At 30.2% G+C, this 26,557-nt stretch overlaps 4 protein-coding genes across 4 annotated transcripts; 2 read left to right on the top strand and 2 right to left on the bottom strand.

Moving 5' to 3' along the window:
* The first annotated feature begins 687 nt into the window (after window positions 1-687).
* Window positions 688-6,395, top strand: LOC113847234 (RNA-binding KH domain-containing protein PEPPER-like). The gene is made up of 6 exons (XM_027476210.1): window positions 688-1,133; window positions 1,884-2,133; window positions 3,521-3,669; window positions 3,853-4,107; window positions 4,571-4,762; window positions 5,903-6,395. Exons 1-6 carry the CDS (start codon window positions 849-851, stop codon window positions 6,080-6,082), a joined length of 1,311 nt encoding a protein of 436 aa, XP_027332011.1. The 5' UTR covers window positions 688-848; the 3' UTR covers window positions 6,083-6,395.
* Window positions 6,396-8,521: 2,126 nt separating this feature from the next.
* On the top strand, window positions 8,522-10,078 carry LOC113847526 (macrophage migration inhibitory factor homolog). Its single transcript, XM_027476690.1, has 3 exons — window positions 8,522-8,718; window positions 8,971-9,171; window positions 9,767-10,078. The coding sequence occupies exons 1-3, from the start codon at window positions 8,608-8,610 to the stop codon at window positions 9,800-9,802; spliced, it is 348 nt and encodes a 115-aa protein (XP_027332491.1). The 5' UTR covers window positions 8,522-8,607; the 3' UTR covers window positions 9,803-10,078.
* A 600-nt stretch (window positions 10,079-10,678) lies between these two features.
* Window positions 10,679-14,898, bottom strand: LOC113847214 (flocculation protein FLO11). Its single transcript, XM_027476177.1, has 2 exons — window positions 13,844-14,898; window positions 10,679-11,056 (listed from the first exon to the last, which is right to left on the bottom strand). The coding sequence occupies exons 1-2, from the start codon at window positions 14,759-14,761 to the stop codon at window positions 10,898-10,900; spliced, it is 1,077 nt and encodes a 358-aa protein (XP_027331978.1). The 5' UTR covers window positions 14,762-14,898; the 3' UTR covers window positions 10,679-10,897.
* Window positions 14,899-15,775: 877 nt separating this feature from the next.
* LOC113847811 (transcription factor bHLH35-like) lies at window positions 15,776-21,600 on the bottom strand. The gene is made up of 5 exons (XM_027477101.1): window positions 21,436-21,600; window positions 21,097-21,259; window positions 20,657-20,884; window positions 19,857-20,027; window positions 15,776-16,043 (listed from the first exon to the last, which is right to left on the bottom strand). The coding sequence occupies exons 1-5, from the start codon at window positions 21,507-21,509 to the stop codon at window positions 15,957-15,959; spliced, it is 723 nt and encodes a 240-aa protein (XP_027332902.1). The 5' UTR covers window positions 21,510-21,600; the 3' UTR covers window positions 15,776-15,956.
* Between the last annotated feature and the right edge of the window lie 4,957 nt (window positions 21,601-26,557).

Below are 26,557 nucleotides of genomic sequence, written 5' to 3'. Positions count from 1 at the left end.
ATATTAAAATTTAAGTAGAAAATCAATATTAAAACAACTTTTTTTAAAAAAAATAGCTAGAAACATTACGTTGATCTGTTGTCAGTATAAAATGAGCATGATTTTAAAATATAAAAACTATCATATTTCAATTAAATGATTAATTCTTTTGAAATCTAAAACGCAGTGAGACAAAATGACAAGAATTCTATCAGGTTTCTCAATTTTTACTCACTTCAAATTGATAAGTTATATTTTAAAGTGCTGTTAATTTTTACACGATTCACATTTTAATTGAAAAAAAATTTGGACACAATACTTTAAATATTTTTGTGTTACTTTTTACTGATTTTTTTTTAATTTTAATAACATGTAATAACATTAAACAATGGTGTTTTATTAAGATAAAACTTTAATTTTGAAAAAAATATAATTTTTTTTTTAAAATCTACCTGAATTTGTTCCTTTTCAAATTCTTATCAATCTGGTGAAATTTAAAGTCAATCAAAACCGTTTATCTTTTACTTTCTGATGTATACTTTTTTAACATTAAAGTTGGAGGTGACGGGGGATGATGAACCCGGTGATGATGTATCTGGTTTTTTGGTTTTTGTGTGTTGTTATTGGGCTTAGGGCCCTCTCCGTATCTTAAAAAAAAAAAAACAGAAAAAGAGATCATACGATCAGCACGTGAGGCATGACGTTCAAGAGAGAAAGGGTAAGGGTGACACTGAGAAGAGAACATTAGTTAGTGAGAAGAAGAAGAAGAAGAAGAAGAAAAAGAATAATAAGAAGAAGAAGTGAACCATAAACCCTTCTTCTGTTCCTTCTCAACGCAAAACTTAACCCTTCCTGATATTTCTTCGCTTATGGCCACCGTCGACCCAATCCAGAATGGCACCGATCATTCCTCCGCCGCCGAACCACCCTCCACCACCGCTGCCTCCGACGACGCCAACCCCTCACCGGATGCCGCTGCAGCCGAGAAGAGGTGGCCCGGTTGGCCCGGCCACTGCGTTTTCCGCCTCATCGTTCCTGTCCTCAAGGTCGGTAGCATCATTGGTCGCAAGGGAGAGCTCATCAAGAAGACCTGCGAAGAGACTCGAGCTCGCATTCGCGTTCTCGACGGCGCCGTCGGCACTCCCGATCGAATCGTCAGTGTTCCGTCTTTCTAGGGTTTCTTCTTTCGTTTTCTGTTTCTAGGTTTTGCTTGGTTCCTTTCCTTCACATGGATTATTATTGTTTCTACAGTAGCAAATTTTTACTTTTACTTCCTGGAGGTTATAACTTTACTTTTGTTTCTGCTCAATGCGTTACTTTCCTTTTATAAATTGTGTTTACTTTCTGTTCCAACTTACGGTTTCATCATAATTTCGTGTATATTCTTATGCGTTTTCGAATAGGGTTTTATTGCTAGGAGTAACATCTGGGTTTCGTATTTTATAGATAGATAGTATTTTGAATAAGGTTTTATTGGCAGGGCTTAAATGCTTGGGGGAGGCAGCTCATAATGTCTAGGGTTCCAACTTTACCTGCAATTTTAGGGTTTGAATTTCTGGGGAGGGATTTGGTTAGCCTCACAGCTATTAGAATTACACTTGAGGCCCCTGTGCCTGCCCAGTTGGCAATAAATGTGTCACTTGAACATAAAGCTGTCGAGTTTACTTTATAATTTATAGCTTGCAACTTTCAACGTAGGTTGGAAGTTGCAGAACGTTGGAAGTTGCAGAAGTGAAGGGAAGTTTAACTATATGTTTTAGTTTGTCTATATGGTTATATGCTGTTCAGATGATGTTTGTTTCCAGATTGCTGGCTTTTGCAAATGTTTTGCGTAGATGAGGACGTTAATTTGATTTGTGTCTTCTTTGGTTTTGTCCTGAACATGGTTTACATCTTGTTTTTAGGTACTCATATCAGGGAAGGAAGAGCTGGAGGCACCTCTTTCTCCTGCAATGGATGCTGTTATAAAGGTTTTTAAACGTGTCTCGGGATTATCTGAAATTGATGGTGAGAATAAAGCATCAGGGGTTGCATTTTGTTCCATCCGTTTATTGGTGGCCTCAACGCAGGCTATCAATTTGATTGGAAAGCAGGGCTCATTAATTAAATCTATACAGGAAAATACTGGTGCTTCTGTTAGAGTATTGTCAGGAGGTATGCTTACTGCAGTTATAATGGGTTTCACATTTATGATATTCCCTCTATGTCTTAGAGCAGCTATTTTGTATGTTCTTCCTCATGTTGACTAATGTTATATAAAATGTGCTGATTCATATATTCAATTACTGATCATTCTTTAGCTGGCTTCTATGAAGTTATTGAAATGAGGGGCCTATTGTCTTTTCAGCGTTTTACCTTTCAGATGAGTGGTTAGATGCTTATGTGTGGATGTTCCCCTCAATGCTTTCAGTTGTGTGTGGCAAGTTTTAAAAATTTGTATATTAGTTTAAGACTTAGGATAGATGCTTACTATTATTACGAGACAGGTCTGATCATTGTAACCACTTCATTAGATTGTGTTCTGTCTCTCTCTCTTTTGATCCTAATTAGTTGTGTTACCAAATGCCTGTCTTTGGAGCCTAATTTACTAGTGAATTTAATTTGGTCAAGATGACAAGAGCCCAGGTAAAACTATTTGGAAGTGAACTTATAGCTAAAGTGAGAAGTAAAAATGTGTTCACCCTTAATTTAATTTAAAGTGCATTGTGATCTGAAGGCTGAACCCACTAAAATTCAATAATTGATACTTCTTTACTTAATTTAAAGGAAAATTCATTTTAGAGGAGCCTTTTCCAATGAGTTGTGTCCAAAGTAGTTAAAATCGGGATTTTACTTTAAATCGTAAAGGAGAGTGAAAATCGTAAATCGTAAATTGAATCGTAAGATTTTATAAAATTCATATATATGATATAAATTCATATTATTCATATAAAATATCATAAATTAAGGGAAAAAAGCTTCAAATCAGTAAAAGTATTTAAACAACGTAGCACTTACAAATCATAATTTATTCCATAAGAATGTAATGCATTTACATGAATAAAAAATAGACCAGAATAGAAAAGATGCAAGAACAACAACAATAGATTTAGTTGCAGACCAGATTGCATGCACTAGGAGGACTGTTGAATGTTGACAACAATGTTAGGGTTTAAAGCTGCTAGAGGCAAATTAGATTCCATAAAAAGGAGATATATGAAAGAGGCGTACGATAGGGTTCAACAAAATAGACTTTGCTAGAAATTTTCAAAATCGAAGTGAAATCGTAAAATCCCACAATTTGAGGGATTTTATGATTCAAATCGGGATTTTACAAGGAGTTTACTCAATTAAGATTTTATCCACGATTTAAATCGGTGAGACTTCCAAAATCGTAAAATCGTAAGATTTTAAGATTCAAATCGGGATTTTAACTACCTTGGTTGTGTCCTTGTTTTTAACTTTTATGCTCCTAATGTGAATGAGATTTTCATTGTTTCCCTTGATACTTTTTTTTTTTTAATGATGGAAGTGATTCTGATACCAAATCATTTTGTGACAGATGAGATTCCATTTTATGCTGCTGCCGATGAGAGGATTGTAGAACTGCAGGGAGAAGCCTTGAAGGTCCTTAAGGCTCTAGAAGCTGTAGTTGGGCACCTGAGGAAGTTTTTAGTTGATCACAGTGTTCTTCCCTTATTTGAGAGAACTGTAAGTTTGATATTTCCCAGCTTTTAAATCATTTGAAAAAAGTTGATTCCGGTGTATATGCTATATGTAGAACTACTTTTTTTTTAATGTGTCGAATATCTTAAAAGAAAATCTAAAAGGCTATCTTGTTCTGATTTTACTTTATCTTGACACTGAAATGTGCAATTTTTTTGTTTTTTCAAGTACAATGCAACAATCTCCCAAGAGCGCCAAGCAGATACCTGGGTTGACAAACCATCACTGCATAGTGCTTCTCAACCTAGCATTGTTGGTGATATTCCTCTTTCAACAAAAAGGGATTCTCTCTTTGTTGACCGTGAAAGTCAATTGGATTCATTGCTCCCTCCCTCCACGATGTCACTATATGGGCAAGATTCTTCACTTTCTGGTCTTCGATCTTCGGCTATTAGTCGCCCCAGTGCTCCTATTGTTACCACGGTTAGCAATTTTATGCACCCATATTTTATCCATCTTTTATTTAAATGAGAACTTCCTTGGAAACTTGACAATGTCACTGTTTCTATTTTTTTTGTTGTCTATTTTTACCAAATTGTTGAAAAAATACCTATGTATCATAATATCTACTAGTTCTTTATATGAGGCCCTTCTTTACAGTTTACTTAGGTGTCCAAATTTTAAATCAAAGTTAACATTAATTTCTGACTTATTCTATGTACACTTTTGTACCTTTTATTTTCATGTTGACCTAACTGTAAGCCAAGTTTTTAAATTGAGCCCATACCATATGATCTAAATCAGTTTCTAGTACTGTGAAGTGAAGGCATACTTTTTCAGTTGTAACATGTGTGCTCATACACCAGTCTTCTTTGCCATCATTATTATTATTATTTTTGTAGATAATGATGGTAACTTCCACTCTTTTATTCTTTCCACGTATCAGGTAATACAAACAATGCAAATACCCCTGTCCTATGCAGAGGACATCATTGGTATACAGGGGACTAACATAGATTACATTCGCCGTACTAGTGGAGCCATATTGACTGTGCAGGAGAGCAGGGTACCTGATGAAATCATTGTGGAAATAAAAGGCACCTCATCTCAGGTTCAAACAGCACAACAATTGATTCAGGTAGGGGCTTATGAAAAGAAAGTTATGTTTTTCTGGTCCTGTTATTACAATGAGATATGCATAAGCATACATGCATGCTTGGATAAGTAATTGGTTTTCATTGCTTAGTTGCGTGTTTTTGTTGATATTAATACATTGCTTGTAGGAATGATTTCGACTCTTGCTATTAGTTGATATTCTCATATCTGTGTTCCTCATCTTGGCTAAAATCTTATTCTACTTACAATTTGATCATGCAATAGGAAAATTGAAAGATAAGTACTAAAAAGGGGAATGAAATATGGGACAGGTCATTTATCCTTTTCTTTAGAGACGGAGATGGTTTCATCTGTCTTGCTTACTTGGGTGTTATTGTTCTTGATATGTTGGTAGGGGTGAAAGTTGAACAGAAGAAATGTTATTTTCATATTTTCCTAAATACTATGCTTGTTTCCTATTTTCATACGTACTACCATAAACTAACATAGAACATGATTAAGTGGGCATTATCTCAACTCATTAAATCTTCATAAGTCAAAACATATGACCATTATTTAACTTTCTTTTTGGGTACATATGACCATTGTGATTGGATGTATGTCAGTTGGGTTTTCTCTTTCTAGACTTGAATAAACCAATCCTTCTCTGGTTGATGAGATTGCACTGACTTTTCAAAGGTAAGATTTAGGACCTGTTTGTACAACTCCATAAACAGAGGTTACATGCCTTCTAAGGCAAATCATGGGAGATGTTGAAATTTTTTTATTAGGCCTGAATGGAGTGAGAGTTTCATCTGATCCTGAGTTTTTGCTAAATTCATTTATTATCTGATGAAATTAGTAGACTTCCCTATCTCTATGTTCTTGGTATTACTCTTAACTTTCATCTCAAGTATAGGTATGTTTTCTATGGTTTCATGTCTATCAAGTGCCTTATTATATCCTGACTCTCTCCATTGGACTGTTTTACTAATCGGGGAATGATGGGTTTGGCAAGATTATGACCATGATTCATGTCTTGTTTTTCCTACATATATCAGTCAAATGTATTTTCATTCTGGTTACTGACAATTGACTGGGTGGCTTGCTATCAATATTTAAAGTCATGCTGGAGGAATAAAATATTTGGTATGCTTTTACTAATATAAATCTCGTCTTACAGGAAGTTATAAGCAGTCACAAAGAATCTGTCTCTAGTAATTACAGCAGGTTAGATACAGGGCTGAGGTCTTCTTACTCTCAGTTGGGCAGTTCATCATATTCCTCATCTTCCTTGTCATCACAACCTTATAGCGGGTATGGATCTTCTGGCCTAGGAGGCTATAGTACTTTCAGACTTTGAATTAGTCTCTCTATGTTCAACGATGACTTCATTTTGAGCCAAATTGTTCTAATGGAGTCTCGTTGGAGAGATATAATGCTGGAATGTATTATGAAACCCCACTACAATCACGTTTTCTTTTTTTGTTACCATGTAATTGGGTAATTTTGGATGTGGTTAAGAGTTGAATAGTGCCATAGAAAATGTAATGAAATATTTAACCATTTTTTGAATTTTTAGTTTTGTAGTGTATATGTGCATTGATTTAAAGCTTATTCGCGGCAACAATCGGGCTATGAAACTATATTTTATATCTCTTCTGTGTTACTCTTTGTACTGCTAACTATTCTTACCTTGACCCTATGACCCCATCATTGTTTAAAATTTGTCCCTATTTTGTTTCTTAACTAGCAAAGATTTGACCATTCTAAAGTAGTAATAAAAATGCGTGTGGCTCCATACCCTTAAGCTAGCAAAAGAAAAGGTAAAGGATCCTACTGGATACTTTACCCAATCTTTTGCTAAGGGGAGGAGAGGCAGAGGGGAGGGATGCCTTTGCCCTAGCGGCCGGGCGCCTTCATAATATATTAGTGAAACCAATTAAATGGATCTTGCAGAGCTCTTTAACGCGTTTCACTAATGCTACAAGGGTGTACTACCTTCTAAGTGATTAAGTAAGGACTTCTTTGGTTTGAGACATCGATTGGTGTTTTCATGTCTTATTTTTATAAATAGGTATTTTCTTTTCAATTTTGTTTCGCATTTCTAAAGTCTGTATAGTTGGGTTCTTATATACATAATTGAATATAAAGAAATGTAGTGAAAAACCAATCTAGTGGTGTGTCTATTTTTTATTTAAAGTAGGTTTAGTTCATAAGAAATTTTAAGCCAGTAGGACCAATATTAATATGCCATAACTGCTTGCCCATTCATATCCTCATCGTAACAAGGAAGTTATGAAAAATCATATAGATGTAATATATCATTCCTGCATGCGCTTGTATAGGTTGGTAAGCATCAAGATGACGGGTTAAGTTTTGTTCCTTGTTCCTGTTACACTATCTGTGTTCTAGGATATTTATTTTTCATTTAGAAGTGTCTTGTCTAATAAACAATCTTTAATGAATCAAATTCATGTTATGAAAGAAATTACTTCTAAATCATGGAACTAATATATACCGCATTTAACTTATTATTACTACATGAAACTGTCACTCAACGGTGACTTCTTGTCTTCAGAGAAATGATGGATTCTTTATCTTGTAGAGTGTAGACTTTGATTGAGTATGCTTGTGACAAGCATTCGTTAAGAGGCTCATAGTAAATAATTATTATCAATTTCTATACAATAAAATTGATTTTTTTTTAAAAAAAAAATTATGGTATCTATTGTATGTATTATTTCACTTTTTCATTTAGTTTTTTCTGAAATTTCATATCAAATTAAACTTTCATTGTTTGTCTTCTCTATGAAAAAAATGAGTATATAATATTTTTTTTATTAAATTTTACTAAAAGGTGTTATTAAAAATTACTTGAAGAGTTTAAAATATTTTCTATTAAAGAACATGCTTAAAGTAGTAAGCATTGAATATTTATAGATATCTACTAATATTTTTAATTTTTTAATTTACGCTTAGCAAATTTTTTTTTTATTTTAGATGGTATGATTTTTATAAAATAAAGAATTACAGTTAAACTCTGAATTTTCAGTTATCTTTATTTTTTAAATAAAATTTATTTTTCTATATACTTCACAATTTGAAATTTGAGTTAAAATAAAATAAAATTTGAAGAGCAAAGAAGGAGAAAAAAAAAAGAGAATAAAAGTTAATAATTTTTTTCTAAATTAAATAAACTTAAAAATATGAGTTTAAAATATTTTTTAAGGACTTGTACAACTTTTTTCTCTTATATAAAAGCTCTCAAATAAGAATTTTTATCAAATAAACTTGATCTCTTTCCTTTTTCTTAAAAAATCTTGTAGACAAAGTTTAAATATCTTATACTCTTTTTTAAATTTTTTAATCTATTTTTTTTTCTTTTACAACTATATCAAGTATTATAAATTAAAATAATAATAAACACACGAGAGTGAGAATAGACATTTTTTAAAATGATAAATTCTATAAATTTTAATATCTTATAAACAGGACTTAAAAGTACATTAACTTAATTCACAAACAATGCAAATTTATTTTTGTATAAAACTTCACTTTTAATTTTTAAAAAATAATTTGTCATTTTATAATTACAAATAAAACAAAAATCAAAACAGTTTCCTTCAACTATATTTTAGTTTTGATCCAAATATAAAAAATTATTAAAAAAAATTACTGAAATATGAAGTGAGTAATTTATAATCCCCTTCCCACTCACATCCCGTGCCTCATTTCAGCTAGAAAGAACGGAAGGAAGAATATAGACATATATACATAGTGGACTTGACAAAATAATATTACTATCACTGACACGGCACAACTTATCCTCTAGGCTTGACCCAAAGCCACTCACTCTTGCATGTGTGTGTATAATTGCAGGCAGCAATGCCCACCTTAAACCTCTTCACAAACGTGCCTGTTGACACGGTCGTTGCTTCTGACATTCTCAGGGATGCCACCAAAGCTGTTGCCAAAATAATCGGAAAACCCGAATCCGTTAAGTCTACTTTTATCTCTTCCCTTCAATTCAATATTGTCCACCACTCGTTTGATCATATTCCTCCATAAATTTCAAAACTTTATCCAACCCGTGTAGTCAAATCTGCTTAGACTAGTTATTAACACTATTCCCTGTATGAGTAATTTGATGGGCTAATGTTGAATAATTGTTCTGCTATTTAACTTTTAGTTTAATTTGACATAGATTTTTGTCTCTTTTTTTGGGGGATCTTTTTTAAAATATTTCAGTATGTGATGATTTTGTTGAATGGGGGAGTGCCTATTGCATTTAGTGGCACTGAAGAGCCAGCTGCTTATGGAGAACTGATCTCAATTGGGGGCCTTGGTCCAAGTGTTAATGGAAGACTGAGTTCTACAATTGCAGAAATTCTCCAAACTAAGTTATACATTGATAGCTCCCGTTTCTATATCAAGTTTTATGATGTTCAGGTTAGTTGCTGCTTTGTCCTTTGATGGCTTTTATAATTTTGAGTCACCACCCTTTGATACTGTTTAGCTTGATCGAAGTTTTCTAATTGATGTGAAAATACATTCTGAGTCTCTGCCATAATATATTGAAACGGTTTTGGTTCTTTGAACTTTTAGAGGTTTGTTATATATCCATTTAATTCAATTATGATTCTTATCATGTTTGTTGAAGGAGGAAAATGAAGGTACTGAATCAATACTGTTTTTCAAGGAATTGGTAGCTAACAACACTAGTTATTTAAGTAGAAATTGATTTCTGAATCTCTGATATTGTTTTGCAATACTTTCTCTGCAGTAACAGAGAAAATATGTTAACTTTATCTCATAATATGCTCCTCTTTTTCTTGTACTGCTTTTCTCATAAAGAAGAGATCTCTATCTTGATTTTTATTTTTCCATTTTCATTATCATTGTTTTGGATTTGCTGAAACATTTTGTGATTGTGAATGTCATCATGGTAGATGTGTCAACAACACCTATTCAAACAGCTTCCTTTTCATGAGATGAATGTCATGGTTTCATTCTAGATCTCATTTTATTGGTTTTTCTGGTGCAGCGGTCATTCTTTGGGTTCAATGGCTCAACCTTTTGATCAAACTTTATTTTTAGTCGCACGTAGACTTGTGGAGTTGCATTGGAAAAACATCTGGCCAATTCATCTTCCTGGGTATTATTAGAAATTTGTATGCATGATTGTATGAATGAATACAAGTGATGTATCAAAATGGGAAAATGCGTTCTCCTTTGTCCTTTATTTTGATCCTTCTAAAATTCATGCCTTCGATTTATTGCTCTTCATGTTCGATTTGAATATATTTAGAGAATTTGAATCCTCTCACCTTATTAAGTAATATGATAAGATTATGTTGAAAAAAGAAAGATAAAAATTATACCATTATTTCTCTAACACAACTATGTCACGTTATTCAATAACCTGAGAAAATTCAAAATCGTTTATGAATCATATAGGGGTGTGTTCTGGATTTTAAACAGAAACGGTGGCAACTTTAGCCCACATGATTAGGAAGCACAGCTTTGCGGCCTTTAACATGCTTGGTGAATAATACTCGGCAACTTAGAGAAAATCACTGTTAACTTACTCTCTTAACATTTTCTTTTAAACACATTATTCAAGTAAACTGTCATGTCTCACTAATAAATAGTGGACCCCGGTAATTTAGTAGGATAAACATAGAATTTCACTCAATAATAGTGTTAAAACTAGAACTGCATTATTATCATTTCTCTAAAATGAATCATGTTTGTGGTAAAAAAAAAAAAGCGACTCAAGTAAAATCAAATCACCATCGCAACATACCTCCGCCTTCTTTCTCTCTCTGGCATTTTATAAATTTTTAATTTATTAAATGCATCTGGTTTTTTTCATTTTTTGTGCTCAACAAAATATAAGGATAACGAATAAGTGACAAAATTTATATTTAAAAACCTGACATCTAAACCCAGTTAAAAAAAAGGAATATGATTTTATTCATCATAAAGAGAAAAATCTGTACTGTCTAAAACTCCTCTGTCGATTACGATAGAAATACATCATTTGCACCGAAAACGGAGCAAACGTATACATCTTTTGACAGAACAGTGAAACACAGGGTAACAGCTAAATATGAAAACTTCCACTTTATCATTCACGTTTCAATGGAATTAGATACAAGATCATCGTCTCAAATCACCATCCATATTTTGCTTGTGTTTCAGCTTTGGTAAGCATGCCCTTGGCACGCCGCTCAGCAAGTTTAGTTTCATTTTGTTTCATATCGAAGTACAATGAACCAATTTGATGCTTTCTTTTGTGCAGCTTTGAAGGCTTCCCCTTTGCCGAAACAGGCTACAAGAGAAAAATTGATAAACACAATAAATAACAGAAAACATACCATTAGGGAGCAGAAAGAAAATTACAAGAGTGGTACAATTTCTAGTAGCTGCTCAACACCCAAGTTTTCCTATTTCTTGAAGATTTGAATCTGTACCGACACAATGCCTAACTCTTTAAGTTCTGGCTGTGAAAAATAAACTAAACATTTTTCTTTATTACCATTACCACTAACTTTGTATTCTATGAGCACTATCAATGGCCAGAAAATATCACTCAAATTATGTAGGAGTAAATCTTATCTAAGTCATTCACATACCTCAGTATTTGTTTATCAATAATGAGAGGAAAAATCACAGGTTGCTAAGTGGTACACAAAACATGCAGAGTTATAATGTGATGAATGGTGATAGTAATGATGTATGGTGGTCAATTTTAATTATAATTAATAATGTTAAGATGTTAAGTTTTTATGTAATAACATTTAGGGATAGTTATGGTAGAATATGAAGCTCCAATAATTTAGTATAGAAGCAATCCAATAAGGTTATTCCATAATTCCTTGACTTGCAAGAGAAAAAACTACAGTTCCTTGGAAGGATATCCTTAGTACACAAGCATCCAAAATATAACCACACACACTTTTATACACAGTCACAAGGCGCACACACCAATAGCTCAAATTCCCATAATTTCTGCAAACAACGATGTTATTGTTCATATATATATATATATGAACATAGCCGCCTTAAGGGAGTAGTGAGCAATGCAGCCAATTCATGCTCATAATATGACTTAGGTCAGGCTTATGTATAGACCATCTAATTTGGTTGGCTCATTTTAATCTAAATAAATGTCATACCTTCATTCATAGTCTTCATTATGCTTGGACTACAAAGTACCAACCAAATATATCTTATGAATTTTAAATTTCGATTCTGATCTATTCTAAGTGCATGAGCATGTAAATTCCTAGTAAGATGACAATAATCTTAAAGTCCCACTTTAATATTACAAATAGAGTGCCATATCTAACAATACATTGTTTATAAGAAATGGGAATATTAATTATTTGGCATGATTTATTGGTGATCAATGTTACCATGTAATATAATCTTGTTTTCTAATTAAATACAAGACTTGGAACATATCACTTAGTTCAATCTTTGGTTTCTTATTATCTGGATAGACTAACTAAAACAAATGAAAAAAATATCTCATATTGTCTCATTTCAACACGGCCATGCATTTTGCAATCTCACTCCATTGATGTCTTGAAGAAATTACTTCAATTATGTAGGAGGAATAAATCTCATCTAAGTCATTCACACACCTCTATTCTTTGTGGTATGCTCAATAACTGACATTATAATCACCCTCTCACAAATGACAATTGAAAACTTCAATACATATTTCTTCTAATCTAAGCAATTGTAGTGAGTAGTGACTTCAAGTTAAAAGGCCACAAATAATATTGTCAAAGTGAGAGTTGCATATGTGACTCACATAACAATTAATGCAACATGAGTTGGATCAATATAATAACCATAATGTGAATTCATATTTTAACCAATGGGATTTTACAATCAAGTTATGCACTTGATACTTGTTCTCACAGAAGACAAATGACTGAGAATTTTCTCAATAATCACTCTCTTAAGGCTATCTATGAAAATCTGTCACTACCCAATACCCATTTGAATAATTGATGGTCAAATATAAGTCATTTACATCTTCCTATGAATAATTAATATTTCAACTCCTTTTTTCACTGGCCTTAGTGGCTAAATCACCTGGCTCTCCAACCATGTGCTGACTCCAAAATATATCCCATTATCCCCCCACAACTTCTTAGATGTCTGACAACTGTGTTTCTTACCAGCTTAATGCAATAAAATGGTCATTCCATGTACCAAAACCTCTAAGGTCTTCCCTTCTTTCCATCACCAAAATACAAATCCATTACACTGAGTCAAAATGTAGTACCCAACACTCAGCTGGCTCCAGGAATATGTAAGGAGCATCAAAGGTGGTCTGCACCAAATCACAAACATCAACCCTGTCTAGTTTTGAACTCTATTAGCCATGAATTTCCTCTACTGCTCACAAAAATGTGGAACACTATGTTTGAAGCTTTTACTACGGCCTCACCATGGCCTTGAGGATTGATGTAACCATCACATGCCCAACCTTTCCACATCATCCCAGCAAATAATATCCACTCCTTTTTTCTACGATGTTCAAATATATATCCAGCTCATAAAAACATAAATCATCTTCAATTATTGCCCTCTCAGCTGTTCTACATGGGCATTGCTCATTCTACTTCTGCGTTGGCATAATAGCATTAATTTGTATCATATTTGTGTTTTTTGTTTCTACTCATATTATTTTAGATAGCAAAAAGTATACCTATTCTAAGATTTAGGATGTAATTGGCTGTTAGTCTGTAACAAAGGAGTTCAGGTTTTCCTTAACAAAAGACATTTCAGCTCCTCTTCCAGCAATCCCCACTTGTTAAGCAAAAAGATCATCATTCTTTTGATTGTCTACCAAACCTCCTCTTGAATATATTTTCACATCAAGCAGCTGATGAGATTCACAGGTTATTTGAAACATTTGTGTACTCAACAATGTTCCACGCAGCCAACACTCACACATGTACAATATTAAAAGCCCCATTGAATAACACTACAATACTGGGGCTCAACATTTATTCACCTAGAAACTTTATCCAATAAAATCTGACATAAAAATAAAAAATTACCCCAACATGAGAAAACACAAGTGAAAAATGAATACCTGATAAGCGGGTCCAAAAGCTATCCCAGTTAGCTTAACTTGATCCTCTCTTGGCCTATTCTTAATCAACTCATCTTGCTTCACCTCAATCACTTCCGCGGGAACCTCATGCCTCCCTCTCTTACCGGTAAACCTCATCACACTCTCACTAACCCCAGACACTTCCGGTGCCGTTGCCGCCAACCCATCACCCCAATTATTTCCATGATCCCCATAGCCACCATAACTTGCATAGGCATCACCATTATTCCCATAATCAGCAACTCCAGCCTCTGGCTCAATACCCGAACCATAATTGCCATAATAACCAGCATACTGGTCAGTATCATATTGGTAATTCTCGTAATTCCCTGCACTTTGATCAACGGGAACATCGCTTGAACCACTGGAATTTGGCGCTGGCGCTGGCGCCGACGCCGGCGCTTCTGTTTCAATAATGGATCTCCGGCCTGAACCAGAACTCGCTTGAACCCCGAGAGTGGCAGTGTATTTGGGCGCGGGAATGCTGGACAAGAACGATTTCACCGATGAGGTTTGAGTGGAAGACTCCAATTTTCTTCTTCTATTTTGTTCCTCTTGTTCTTCGTCATCGTCTTCGTCGAGTTCGTTAGGGTTTGGCAAAGGGATGATTGGGGGCTTGAATTGCACGACCCTTTTAGGTTGTGGTTCGTCAATTTGGGATTTAGGGTGAGGGAGGGAAACGGTTTCGCTGGAATTGGACCAAGTGGTAGATGAATGTTGTTTGGGTTGGGGAAGAGATTGGAAGAGAGAAGAAGAAGATGAAGATGAAGATGATTTGGGCGTAGGAAGAGAAGAGAAAAGGGTAGAAGACGACGTCGTTTTGGGCGGTGTAAGTCTCTGCGGCTCTTGTTGATCTTCTTCGTCTGAAGAAGCGTAGTTTGCTAGTAGAGAATCCATGGCCACAGAATTGGGAACGCCAACCTCTTCTGCTCGATCACCAATTCACTATGACCCGTTCAAAGTTCAAACCCTACCCAATGCTCTATATTCCTTTGCTCCTTTAAAAATTCTGTTTTTTGAATCCAAACTATCCTATACAAAACAAACCCTGTCTTTACTATTAATACGATTAATAAGTATTTGTAGTAAGTATATTGTATGATAATTTTTAAAAACTTAAATAAAGTTTTGAAATATTTTAAATATTATATATATAAAGATCTTTTCATCAATTCTAAAACCTTTTACATAGAAAATATATTAAATAGTTTTCTTTGAAATAAAGTGAATCAAACACTGATATTCAGGTTACAAGTACGTTGTAACTTTTGAGATTATTAAATTTCAACAAATGACTTGTGACTCTATTAAAAACAGTTTTTAATAAGAATATAAAGATGGAAGGAAGTGATCTATTGAAGGAACCTTGATGGGCATAGATAGTTTAGATGATTAAACGACCTCAAATTTACTTGTGGGTAATTAGCAATATTTCTTATAACACTATTGTATCTCTGAACGAAGGTAAAGTAAACCTGCATTTGTTTGAATGTGAGTTTCGTTTGTTCTCAATGTAGATTGCAGAGATTGCAAAGATTTAATAATTGATAATTTAAGAAAATTTATGTTCTTTCTAAATTTATTTATCATATATATAAAAAAATTTAAGATAGATATAATAAAAAATTTATAATATTTTAATAAAAAATAAAATAATTAAAAATCATTCTTAATTCTCATACCACAGCTTTGAATCAATGTTCTCGATCGAAATAACCATTTTAACTCTATCAAATTTTATTCTCATAAATCATCAATGGTTTTAGAACTTTCTTTTATTATTGCTTCCTTATATTTGATAAATAATAATTTATTTTGATGTTGAAATGATGGTTAGTTTGCTTTAAAAGTGAATTTTTCCACGGCAGATATGAAAAAAGTTAACAAAGTTTGGAGGTGCGATGCTGTTGACATTAAAACTTGCAAACATTCCTTGAAACAAAGTTGAAGACTCTTTCACTTAAGAAGATAACATTAATTGAATGGGGAGAATTTGAAAGGAGAAATTCCCACAAGAAGAACTTTAAGCTGCCTCACCTCTCTTCTCTCAACACATAAATGACCCTAATCTCTAATCTCTTTTCTTCATTGATTAGATGGTTTGGCTTTGAGGATCATTGAGAGCTGAAATGGCACTCTGAATTTTAATCTGCAAAACATCTTTCTCTTCCTCCTCTGCCTGAAAACACAGTAATGAAACAAAATTACAAAACAAAACGCACTGGTTAGAGCTTTTGTGTGCCATTGATTAATTCTCATAATGATATATACCTCTCAGCTTTCACATTGATATATCTTTCAATTAATCGTAGACTCTCTTTACTAACTAGCATTGGATTCTAAAATTATATTTGTTTCCTAATCATTATGATTCGGAATGATTAGGATCCTCAATTATTGCGTTAAAAATCAACATCATTCACCAACGTCTGAATTTAAACGAACTTTTCTTCTGGCTTAGTGGAAAAGATTACAAGGTGATGTGACTACTTTGGCATTTTTGTCATTACCGTATTTTTTTAAAAATTCATTTAATTAATTATAAGTTTATATAAGCTTTCCGTCATAAAGCTATCATAGAGTCTATTTTTAAAACAAAATTATATTTGTACTATACATCAATATTTTTATAATAAAAATATGAAAAAAATAATTAATATGATAAAAATAGGTATACAAATTTAAATAAAATAACTCTTTTAAAAATCACTCAAAATTTTAACTTTTATTGACGCCAAAGTTAACTTTAAAATATTCTTTAGCGTAGCTTAATTGCATTTTTTATACTTTAATATATTATGATTTTAATCTTTCTAATTTTAATTGCTCAATGTTTAGTTTTCATAATTTTTTAAATAATCAAAATAAATTTTTATTTTAAAATTTTATCCATGATTCATAACAATAATAAAATTTTATTAATTTATGCAAATAAATAAAATAAAATAATAAATATAATATAAAATATAATAAAAATCTTAATTTTAAGGTGAAGGACTTAATTGAAGTATTTAAAAAATTAAAAATAAACAATTAAAACTAAAAGAACCATAATTACCCACACATTAAAATATACAGACAAAAATTCAATTAAGCTGTATTTTTTCTATCAACAATAAAATACGAATAAGTAATATATTCACTAATTTAATTTTGATTAATTCTTAGTATGACTTTTATTTATTATGTGTTTGTTGATTTAATTTTTAAAAATATTTATAATAATAAATATAAAATTAATTTTACTCAGTAACGAATATCAAGCATAATTAACTAATATTTTTGAACACATGTTAAAAAAAACATTTACTAAAAATTACAACATTTGAAAAATAATGTCGAAAATTTGGGGAATGATGGAAATTCACCTCACAATATGACTTATAAGTTTACCGATGCGTTTAGGTACACCGATGCAAATATTCTTTTACTGGTTAATATGGAGATTAATCCAAATATTTTTAAAACATGGTAAATCCTTTAAAATATTCCTTTACTGGCTAACATGGAGATTAATCCAAATATTTTATATTTAATGTTATATTTGGAAAATAAATAGCAAATCTTTATAATTTTTAACATAATTTTTTTAGTTAGTTATAATTTTATGAAATTTTTTGGTTAATGTTAAACTCTTACCGATTTTGTTAAACAAATTATTTTATTAAAAAGTTAAATGGATAGTGTAATATTAAATGAAATATTTTATTGCAATAAAATAATATAACATTAAAGGAGACGATAAATATTTTTATTAAAATATTGAAAATACATAATAATAATAATAATAATAATAATAATAATAAGTTTAAAACATTATTTTAAGAAGTGTATAAAAATTTTTAAAAATAAACAAATTTACTGAATACTTATATTTTAATAAAATAAATTTACCAATTGTTTAAATAAATTATACAATACTCAAACAATTAATAAAAAAACATTTTAAAGTTTGATTAATGGTGTGTTTGAAAATTTTTCTCTCATAATACTTCGATTTAATTATTTTATGGCCAAGACTCCCTTCCCTTCAATCATAACAAAAAAATTAAAAATTAATTTAATAACTTTTAAACACACTCCTAATTTCACCAACAAGGAACCCTAACGAACCCTGAAATGAGAAATTGGAAACTTGGTACAAACGAAACGGGGGTCAGTGGGATTTGCCTACCGCTCTACGTCACCGCAATGACTTTTTGTTGAAGAAAGTGAGCAATTAGTGAGTGCCGAAATATTTATTATCTTTTTTGTTTGATAAATATTATTTATTTTTGTGCAAGCAAGTGGAAATATAACACATAAAAAATAGGATATGAATGCATTTTAAATTAAATTGGCGATATTATATAAAAAGAACGTGCCCAGAATTGCGTTGGCGTGATGACTGGTGCTACAGACTCCTATTCTTTCAGATTGTGAAACAGGTTTTCAATTATAGGTCTATGCCTTCACCCACCAAATATTATTCTAAAGTCGTATTTTGTCCCCTTCGGACTACAAGGAAACAAAACAATATATTTTTTGTTTTTTATTTTTAATAAACTAAGAATAAGAAATAAAATGAAATAATTTATAAAAAATATAAACTAAAAATGGAAATAAAAAACATATCGTGGGAAATGTCAGAAACATGCTGAATATGTTCTCTTACTTTGAAATAGATAATTTGCATTTGGCGCAAAATGCAGCCTAGTCCAGATACACTGCAACAAAACAAGGACAAAGGGGACACTTTTATTTATTTATTTATTTATTTTTCTTATGAAAATTGAGCCCTTTTAATTCTGAACTAAGTATAATTAGTACTCTGAATGTTGTGAATTTTATATAAGGTTTCGATAAATAATTTTCAAAATAATAATTATTAGCTCTTCTGTTAAATTTCATCCAAAGCATTATTGAAAAAAAAAAAGCGAAAAATAAATATACTAAACCCATTAAAAAAGAAAACACAACCAAGTAAAAACCCAATATCACTCCCAAGATTATAAAAAAAAATATATCAATAATATTTTTAATAATTTTTTATTTTATATTTAGTATTCGAAAGGCACTGATATATATAAAGTGAAAGATACAACTCTTTGCGAAAGAGATGTATAAAGTGAAAAAGTAGAAACACCACCGTTAATTTTAATTTGTTTATGTTTATAAAAAAACTTTGATTTTAATTAACAATAAATAGATTTTTATTTTACACATCTCTTTATTTTAGAATAGTTAAAATTCATAAAAATAAGTATTGAATAAAATTATATATACATTTAATACCTTAAAAATATAAAATATATTTACTTTTTATTTATTAAAAAAATTAATTGAAAAGATGTTATAAGAATATTTTTTCTATTTTTATCTACTTAACCATTGCTAGCTAACATTCGATAATACCTCACAAGAATATCTCATATTTTATATTTTTTTTAAATGGATGGTTATATTGTTTAAATATGTAAAAAGTTAAAAATATTTATATATATTTTTAAGATAGATTATTAATTATGTTATTTATTTTATATATTTAAATGTAATATTAATAATTATGATTATTTTACGTAAAAATATGTAGAATTTTGTACCGTAAAAATTACTCAAATCAAATTACCGCAAAAATTACTTTTGCAAATTTAAATGATTAATAAAATATGAATTGTTAAACGATGAATGTAGAAATTTTGAAGTTGAAGGCAAAAGAATACGAATCGGTGGGATGATATATCTTTGTTTAAAGCACAACATTCATGGGGTCCTTCCATTGCTTTACCTCATCGACTGGTTTGAATCAGAAACTGCTGGGCATACATGTTCACAATTTACCATCATCATTGGCCCTAAAATATCCAATGTCTCGTAATGGGTTTTTCACTTTTATTAAAGTGGTTCATCAGTTTGATAGAACGTGGTCCCCCGAAATTCTAGCTGTTATTTTTTAGAAAAAGTAATTTAATTGGTTCATATAATTAAACAAAAAGGAAAATGGAAGACTAACCTCGATGAAGACTGTCTTCAAAAGCGTGCCTGAAAAAGAAGTGATATTGGCTGTGATAATCTTCAGCTTTAAAGATTCGAACATCTCACACAGTTTTACCATCGTGTCTGTCCTTTTGCTGCATGTCAAGCTCACCACAAACGTTTTCTCTCCCATATATTTTACCCTTAGCTGCCATCCACAAGTTCAAAACCCCCACACATGATTTGATTGGTTATGATTCGAATTAGAATTACAAACAAAAGTAGTAACAATCATCAATTCAATTTCTATCATATAAACCGTGTGCAGACAAAAAATAAACAGTTTTATAGAAAAATAATTTTCATATTATAACCATCAAAACTATTTATTGAATAGTGCTTTTTTAATCCATTAACTTAAAACTAATAAAAAGAAGAAGATAAATTTTATTAATCTTAACCTTTAAATTTGAGGTTAAGCATGCAATATATATATATAATACTAAAATTATAAAATTATAATTGTTTTATTTTATTAACTTCAATTCTTGAATTGAGAATGAACGACTAATAATTATAAAAATTTATTTAAAAAAATATTTATTGTACTTATATACTTTAATACAATTAATATGTATTTTTTATAATAAAATTTTATTTATAGATGCTTAATCTGAGCTTTAAGAATTGAGATTAATAAAATTATACAATAAATTGAGCTTCAATTTCTAATGGTTGAGATTAACAATTTTTATAATAATAATAATAATGCCACCCATGAGTTTATGATAAGTACTGGTCAGCAATGTGAATTATACAAGAGAGAGAAGGTTGCACCTCAATTATTTCAATTGGAGAATTTCTAGAACTGATAGAATCAAATAGGTTATCCGTTCTCTTTTTCTTGGATCTGAGCAAAATAGGGAGCTCCTGGTGGAAATCATGGGTAGGGTTTTTGAGCTTGCCAGATTCAAGATCCATAATCTCAGCTTGGATTCTCTTCTCTTGCTCATGCAAGTGCTGGATGTACTCAATAGCATCCTTAATGATGGAAGCCTTATCCATCTGCACACATGTCACACCAACCAAACCCACGCATTGGTCATCAACAAATAAATGCTTCTCTACGTGTTGCTAGCATGAGCATAGCAACTAGTGCTAGTTAGCAATCTGATTTTAACCATTTTATAGAAAAGGAAATGGGCAATTATAGCTAATTTAACTGACCCGCTAATTAATTAATTATAAGGTCGTGGTGGGGTTGCACTTGCACATACCTTGCTAATGTTTGGGACCACCGCTCTAAGTGCAAAAAGCCTTTCGTTCAGCTTCTTCCTCCTGTTCCTCTCCGAGACAATATTCTTTGATGCCACCGATGAAGCTCCACCATCTGGGGAGCTTGAATCATAGTACCCGGAAAAGGCTTCTTCCATTGCCCAGCTGCATGCCATCACCATAATTAAATTATGTGTTAAGTGTTAGTGTATATGTAGGAGTGTGGTTCTTATTAATTATATAGATATATACAGGAACATGGTGAATAATATATGGTTGATTAATTAATTAATTTTTGCTGGGTAACAATGAAATGTTGTTATATGTGATTGATTAATTACCTGTCAAGCTCTTCGGTTTGAAAAAACATGTTGGTCTCCCAGTAATGCTGGTACTCCTCACCAATGTTGTCCATGGTTGAGGATGATGGACACAATTAGGCAAAGCACACAGATATAACGAATTGAAGAAGCAAAGAACGAAGGAGGAGTAAGAGAGAATATGATGCACGTACCAATGTGTTGTGTTGGGTTTTATATTTCTTTCTTTTTGTAATTTTTGGTACCTTTTACTTTTATTTTTTTGGGATTTGTTTTCTTTGGTGGTGAGAGCACAAAAGGGTTTATATAGGGCAAAGGATGCGAAGGGATTTACAGATCCCACGTGAGAGGTTGCGTAAGCTATGATTTCAATCGCTCTCTGTGTTTCTGATGTTTGCTGCTTCCCAGAAACATCGATCTAAACCGTCAAACAAAGTGTGATCTGTGAAGCCGCGTTTTCACATTATGAATTTATATATATATATATATAGACTTTCTTCATCGTGTCAACATCTTTACTGCCAGATTTTTCATTAAATCGATAAATAAATTCACTTTTATGATTAATGATGATAATGTTTTAAATTATTAGGTAAGAAATTGTAAGTATAATTTTGTTATAAAAATATTATTGACGTATTACGCTTGTAATTTTTAATGTTCTTATTTAAAAAGGCCTCCTTGTTATTAAATAAATTTAAGTTGTTATTATTAAAAGAACACTTTTAAGAGTTATTTCAATATTTATCAAGTTAGATAACTTTTTTATATTCAGCATTTAATTTTATGTATATTTTGTATAAAATGAAAAACTACACTTGAAAATTTAAATATGTTAAAAAATTTTAAAATTATCTTTAATACTTTTAAAAAAAATTAAATAGCATTGCGTGGTCTTTAATAAATTGGTCGAAATTTGATTAGTTATTCTTTGCACGACCAACCTTTTGAGTTAAATAGACTTAAATACTTAGAATGTATTTGTCATAATTAGAATAAGATACGATAACTGGAAAATATAAAAGTTAACTATTACCTAAAAAAGTAGCAAAATTAAAGTTGGAAGATTATAAACTAGTTAATTAAAATTAAAATATTTAAATATAAATATCACTTTTATATTTTATGTATTTTAAATAATTTATCCTTAAAAATCTAAATATTGTATTTAAATATTTTATTGAATAAAATTAGATAATACAAATAAGATTATATTTTCAAAAAATATATTCGGTGATTGACAAGGGTTTCTTAAACATAATCGGGACACAAATATATTTGTTTGGTTTGCTAAATTTATAAATTTTATTTTAATAATCAGATAGCTAGTATTATACTGATAAGAAAATATTTCAAAGCGATTATATAACTATTTACACTTAAGATTTAGCAATTTAATATTACAATGGAATTTATATCAAAATGAAGCCAAACACTCCTTTATAACTATTACTCGCTTTAAAGACAATGTACGTGCTTAAATTGGTTTATTTTGAGGTGAAAAACTTTTGAATATAAATCACCACTTAAATTGGTTTTTTGCAATTGTTTGTTTATTTAAATTAAAAAAAAAACCGATAACATCAAACTAAAAAAACAAGTATCACAAAAATATGATAATTTAGTAGAGAATATTTCAGTTTAACTTATAATATTCAAATTCAAGTCTTAATGGACACTCATAAAATTTGTTGTCCTTTATTGATTCCAGTAAAATATATTTGTAGTAAATAAATAAATAAATATAAAAACAGAAAAATACCAAAAGTTTATACCCGTAAATGAAACGGATGCGATCTACTGTATTGACTCTGGTTGTTCAGTCTGGGTACGCGAATGTTTTCAGGAATAAAAATTATTTTAATAAAATTTATAGTAAAGTATGGTTGACTTGTATTTTTCTTCACAAAATTTATAGTAAATTTATTAAAATAAAACATAAAATAATAAGTAGAAGCTATTTTGATATATTTAAATAAACTTTGTGTAAAGTTTTACGAATACTTGCATTGTGGCTTGTGAAAGTTTAATATCAATACTTGTTTTAAAAAAATAAAAGGGAAGAAAATTAGGCAGATTTGCATCTCTTTATTGCTCAAATTATTTCAGGGAAGCATTAATTTTTATGTTGAAAATATGCTTACGCAATTGGTCTGAGAAATTTCAAAACTTGCGTCATTTTCAGACTTCAGCTCCCTTTTTTCGCTTTATTGTACTAAGGCAAGCGCGTATAATTCAATGCTGCAAGGGACTGCTCTGACACCACCTCCTTTTATCGAAACCGCTAACCGTTGTGGCGTTTTTTTTAACAGGCAAAGGTTAATTACTGTTATTAAGGTATTAGTTTTAAATATAAATAAAAATCATTACGTGTTATTAAAATATTTTTATGGTGATTTATAATTGTTTTTGGAGTAGATAAATATTACATAATTTTCAAGAATCTGGTTCGTAAACTAATAAATTGTCAAGTGTTATTAGTCATAACTATTTAATATAATGTAATTGTCTTTTTTTAAACAAAAAAAACTCCCTAGTTATATCTAAGTAATTTTACATTCAACAAAAACTTAAAAATTCAATAGAGAATTAGCAAAGTAAATGAATAAATAATAATAATAATAACAGCAGGGAGCATATTTGAAATATGGTCTGAGCCGCAGATGATCAAATCCTATATTATTGCGGCGCGCGCTTTGGTCCAATCGTTTATACACAGCCGCAGACGATCACATGGATATATGCTCTTCTGTCTTGTCGTCTTTGTAAAAATAAAATAAAATTCACTACATGGTACAATTTTGTCTTTTATTAAGCATTTAATACTTGACACACAGTAAAGATATTTTGATATAGTTGATTATTAACCCTTTTTTTTAAATAAAGATAACATTTATATAAACTTAAATACAATATTATAATATGAATTTAAAATTTTTTAGGATTAAATTTAGTTATCCACAAATATATTTTTTTATTAAAAATATAAAATTATTGTATTCAATTAATAAAACTATAATAATACTTACTTTTAATAAAAATTTATTATTATTAATTTCTTACCATCAATTTTAAAAAGTTGAAGTTAATATTTTTTATAATATTTATATAATATTGTCGTTTAAAAACTATTCATACTATATTTTTTACATAAATAATGATTTTAATATTTATTTTCAAACATTTGAGTGCATCATACTTTTATATTTGCGTATAAGGTTGTGTGCAAAATATTTAAGTCTTAGAATTTTTGCATATACCGTATGGAAATGGGACCTTTAAGTAATTGTTGTTTGACTCTTTTTTTTTTTGCTTTACTAAACTTATTTTTTATTCTGATATTTTGATAACATTTTGATTTTTTTTATTTTAAAAACAGTTAAATAATAGTGTAACTAATTAAGAGATTGTTACATATTAAATTATTATGAGATCACATATATGAAAAGAACAAAAAATATTAATTAAAAACTAAAACTATAATTTTTGTTGATAAATTAAAATTTTGTAAAATTATAAAAATTAAAAACATATTTAGGTCTCGTTATTTTCATTTTGTATTTGCATTATAATTAATTTTTCTTGTTCGTGTTAAAAACTGTAGTTGTTTATCATTTCTTGCTTAGATTCCGTTTGGTTATTGATTAGTACTCAGTAGTTTGCTAGGTTCGAGGTTTTTGAATGATTATCATAATGACTTTGGTATTGTTCTTAAAAGGGTGTTTAATCGTATTAACTCTCTCAAAAAGTTGACATACAGCTTGAACAATTAAAGGGTAGAAAATTAAACAGTGAATATCACAAAATAAAATTTTAGTGATTGGATACTATATTAAGTGCCTTAAAAGCTGTAAAAGCTTAAATATTTACGTGCATAGAGAACTTAAGAGGCCATTTAGTTTGAGCAAAAATTCTTCATTCTACATTTTTTAAAGAAGTTAACTTTAAATTCTGTTTCACACGTGTACATTTTTTCTTATAAATATACAGTATTGCCCATCTAGCAAATATGATCAGAATATATTATAGGATTTTTTTATTTTATCATATTTTAATATTTGTTTAACCAATAAAATGTAATGAATGATACTTTGTTTATGTACGGGATAGGGAAATTGATGAACCCTACATATAAAAGAAAGGAAACTGAATACCTAGTCTAAATCAGTACGTTTCAAAGATAAATGATAATTAGAATTTTATCTAAACCATGAAAAGGGTTAAAAGTCAGAGTTGACGCAGGCCCATTAGCCCATTACAGTGTCTATAAAAGAAAGGTAGAAAGAGCAGGTAAATGGTTGACTCTTTATTATTGAATATCATTTATTGCTCTGAGCTGAATCCTAACTTCAACATCGGAGTGCCTTTTGCAGGTACCCTCCTACATCAGCAATTGTCAGAAGGACACCAGAGCGAAGGTTGAAGACAGTCGTTTCTCAAGAAGGAACAATTTCTATTTTAGTTTTATTTAATAATATCATAGAACTTGTTAGGCATTTTAAGAAATTATAGATATTATATATAAATTTCTTATAAGTTATATAATTTTTTAGAAATTATATATTTATGCAATAACTCTTTTAAAATGTGTTTATTACGTACTTGTAAATCTGAAAAGATATAATTTTTTAATATCTTAAAATTTCAAGAATATTTGTATATTTTCTAAATAAATTACTAAATTTATTATTTATTGATATAAAATTAATGGTAATAATTATTCTATGTGTAAAAGAATATAAAATATTTTATTAACTTACAATACCATAAAAATTACTCTCTCAACAAAATTAATAAAACATACAGTTTTTGTAAAATAAGTTAAATCAAACATATATTTCATTATATAATTTTTAAACAAGACACTAAGAAGAAATGCATTATGCATTAATATATTAATCTAATAAAAAACATATGCATAAAATATTTACCATTCTTTTTATCTTGTATTCTATCAATTAAATTCAATGTATAATAAATCACAGGAGCAAATGCATATTACAACTACGAAAATTTTCCAACAGACTGTTAAATTAATTTAAGATTAACAAAAATAATATATGTTAATGTGCTAGCACCATTAAAAGAAAGTGTTGACTATCAGTGAGTATTTATTCGTAGATGATATACAAATTATCCATAG

The sequence above is a fragment of the Abrus precatorius genome, unplaced genomic scaffold (assembly GCF_003935025.1).
Source record: "Abrus precatorius isolate BTA unplaced genomic scaffold, Abrus_2018 Scaffold8, whole genome shotgun sequence".
In the NCBI taxonomy this organism is placed as follows: domain Eukaryota; kingdom Viridiplantae; phylum Streptophyta; class Magnoliopsida; order Fabales; family Fabaceae; genus Abrus; species Abrus precatorius.
The sequence above is the reverse complement of the archived record's forward strand: the minus strand, read 5'-3'. Positions and strand labels throughout refer to the sequence as shown.

Coding starts and splice junctions, on each gene's coding strand:
- LOC113847234 (XM_027476210.1), top strand. CDS start 849: ATGGCCACCGTCGACCCAATCCAGAATGGCACCGATCATTCCTCCGCC. Junction 2,134..3,520: donor TGTTAGAGTATTGTCAGGAG/GTATGCTTACTG, acceptor ATTTTGTGACAG/ATGAGATTCCATTTTATGCT. Junction 3,670..3,852: donor TTCCCTTATTTGAGAGAACT/GTAAGTTTGATA, acceptor TGTTTTTTCAAG/TACAATGCAACAATCTCCCA.
- LOC113847214 (XM_027476177.1), bottom strand. CDS start 14,761: ATGGATTCTCTACTAGCAAACTACGCTTCTTCAGACGAAGAAGATCAA. Junction 11,057..13,843: donor CTTTTGGACCCGCTTATCAG/GTATTCATTTTT, acceptor TTTCTCTTGTAG/CCTGTTTCGGCAAAGGGGAA.
- LOC113847526 (XM_027476690.1), top strand. CDS start 8,608: ATGCCCACCTTAAACCTCTTCACAAACGTGCCTGTTGACACGGTCGTT. Junction 8,719..8,970: donor TAATCGGAAAACCCGAATCC/GTTAAGTCTACT, acceptor AAAATATTTCAG/TATGTGATGATTTTGTTGAA. Junction 9,172..9,766: donor TCAAGTTTTATGATGTTCAG/GTTAGTTGCTGC, acceptor TTTCTGGTGCAG/CGGTCATTCTTTGGGTTCAA.
- LOC113847811 (XM_027477101.1), bottom strand. CDS start 21,509: ATGGACAACATTGGTGAGGAGTACCAGCATTACTGGGAGACCAACATG. Junction 20,885..21,096: donor TGGTCCCAAACATTAGCAAG/GTATGTGCAAGT, acceptor ACATGTGTGCAG/ATGGATAAGGCTTCCATCAT. Junction 16,044..19,856: donor TGAAGACAGTCTTCATCGAG/GTTAGTCTTCCA, acceptor CTGTGTTTTCAG/GCAGAGGAGGAAGAGAAAGA.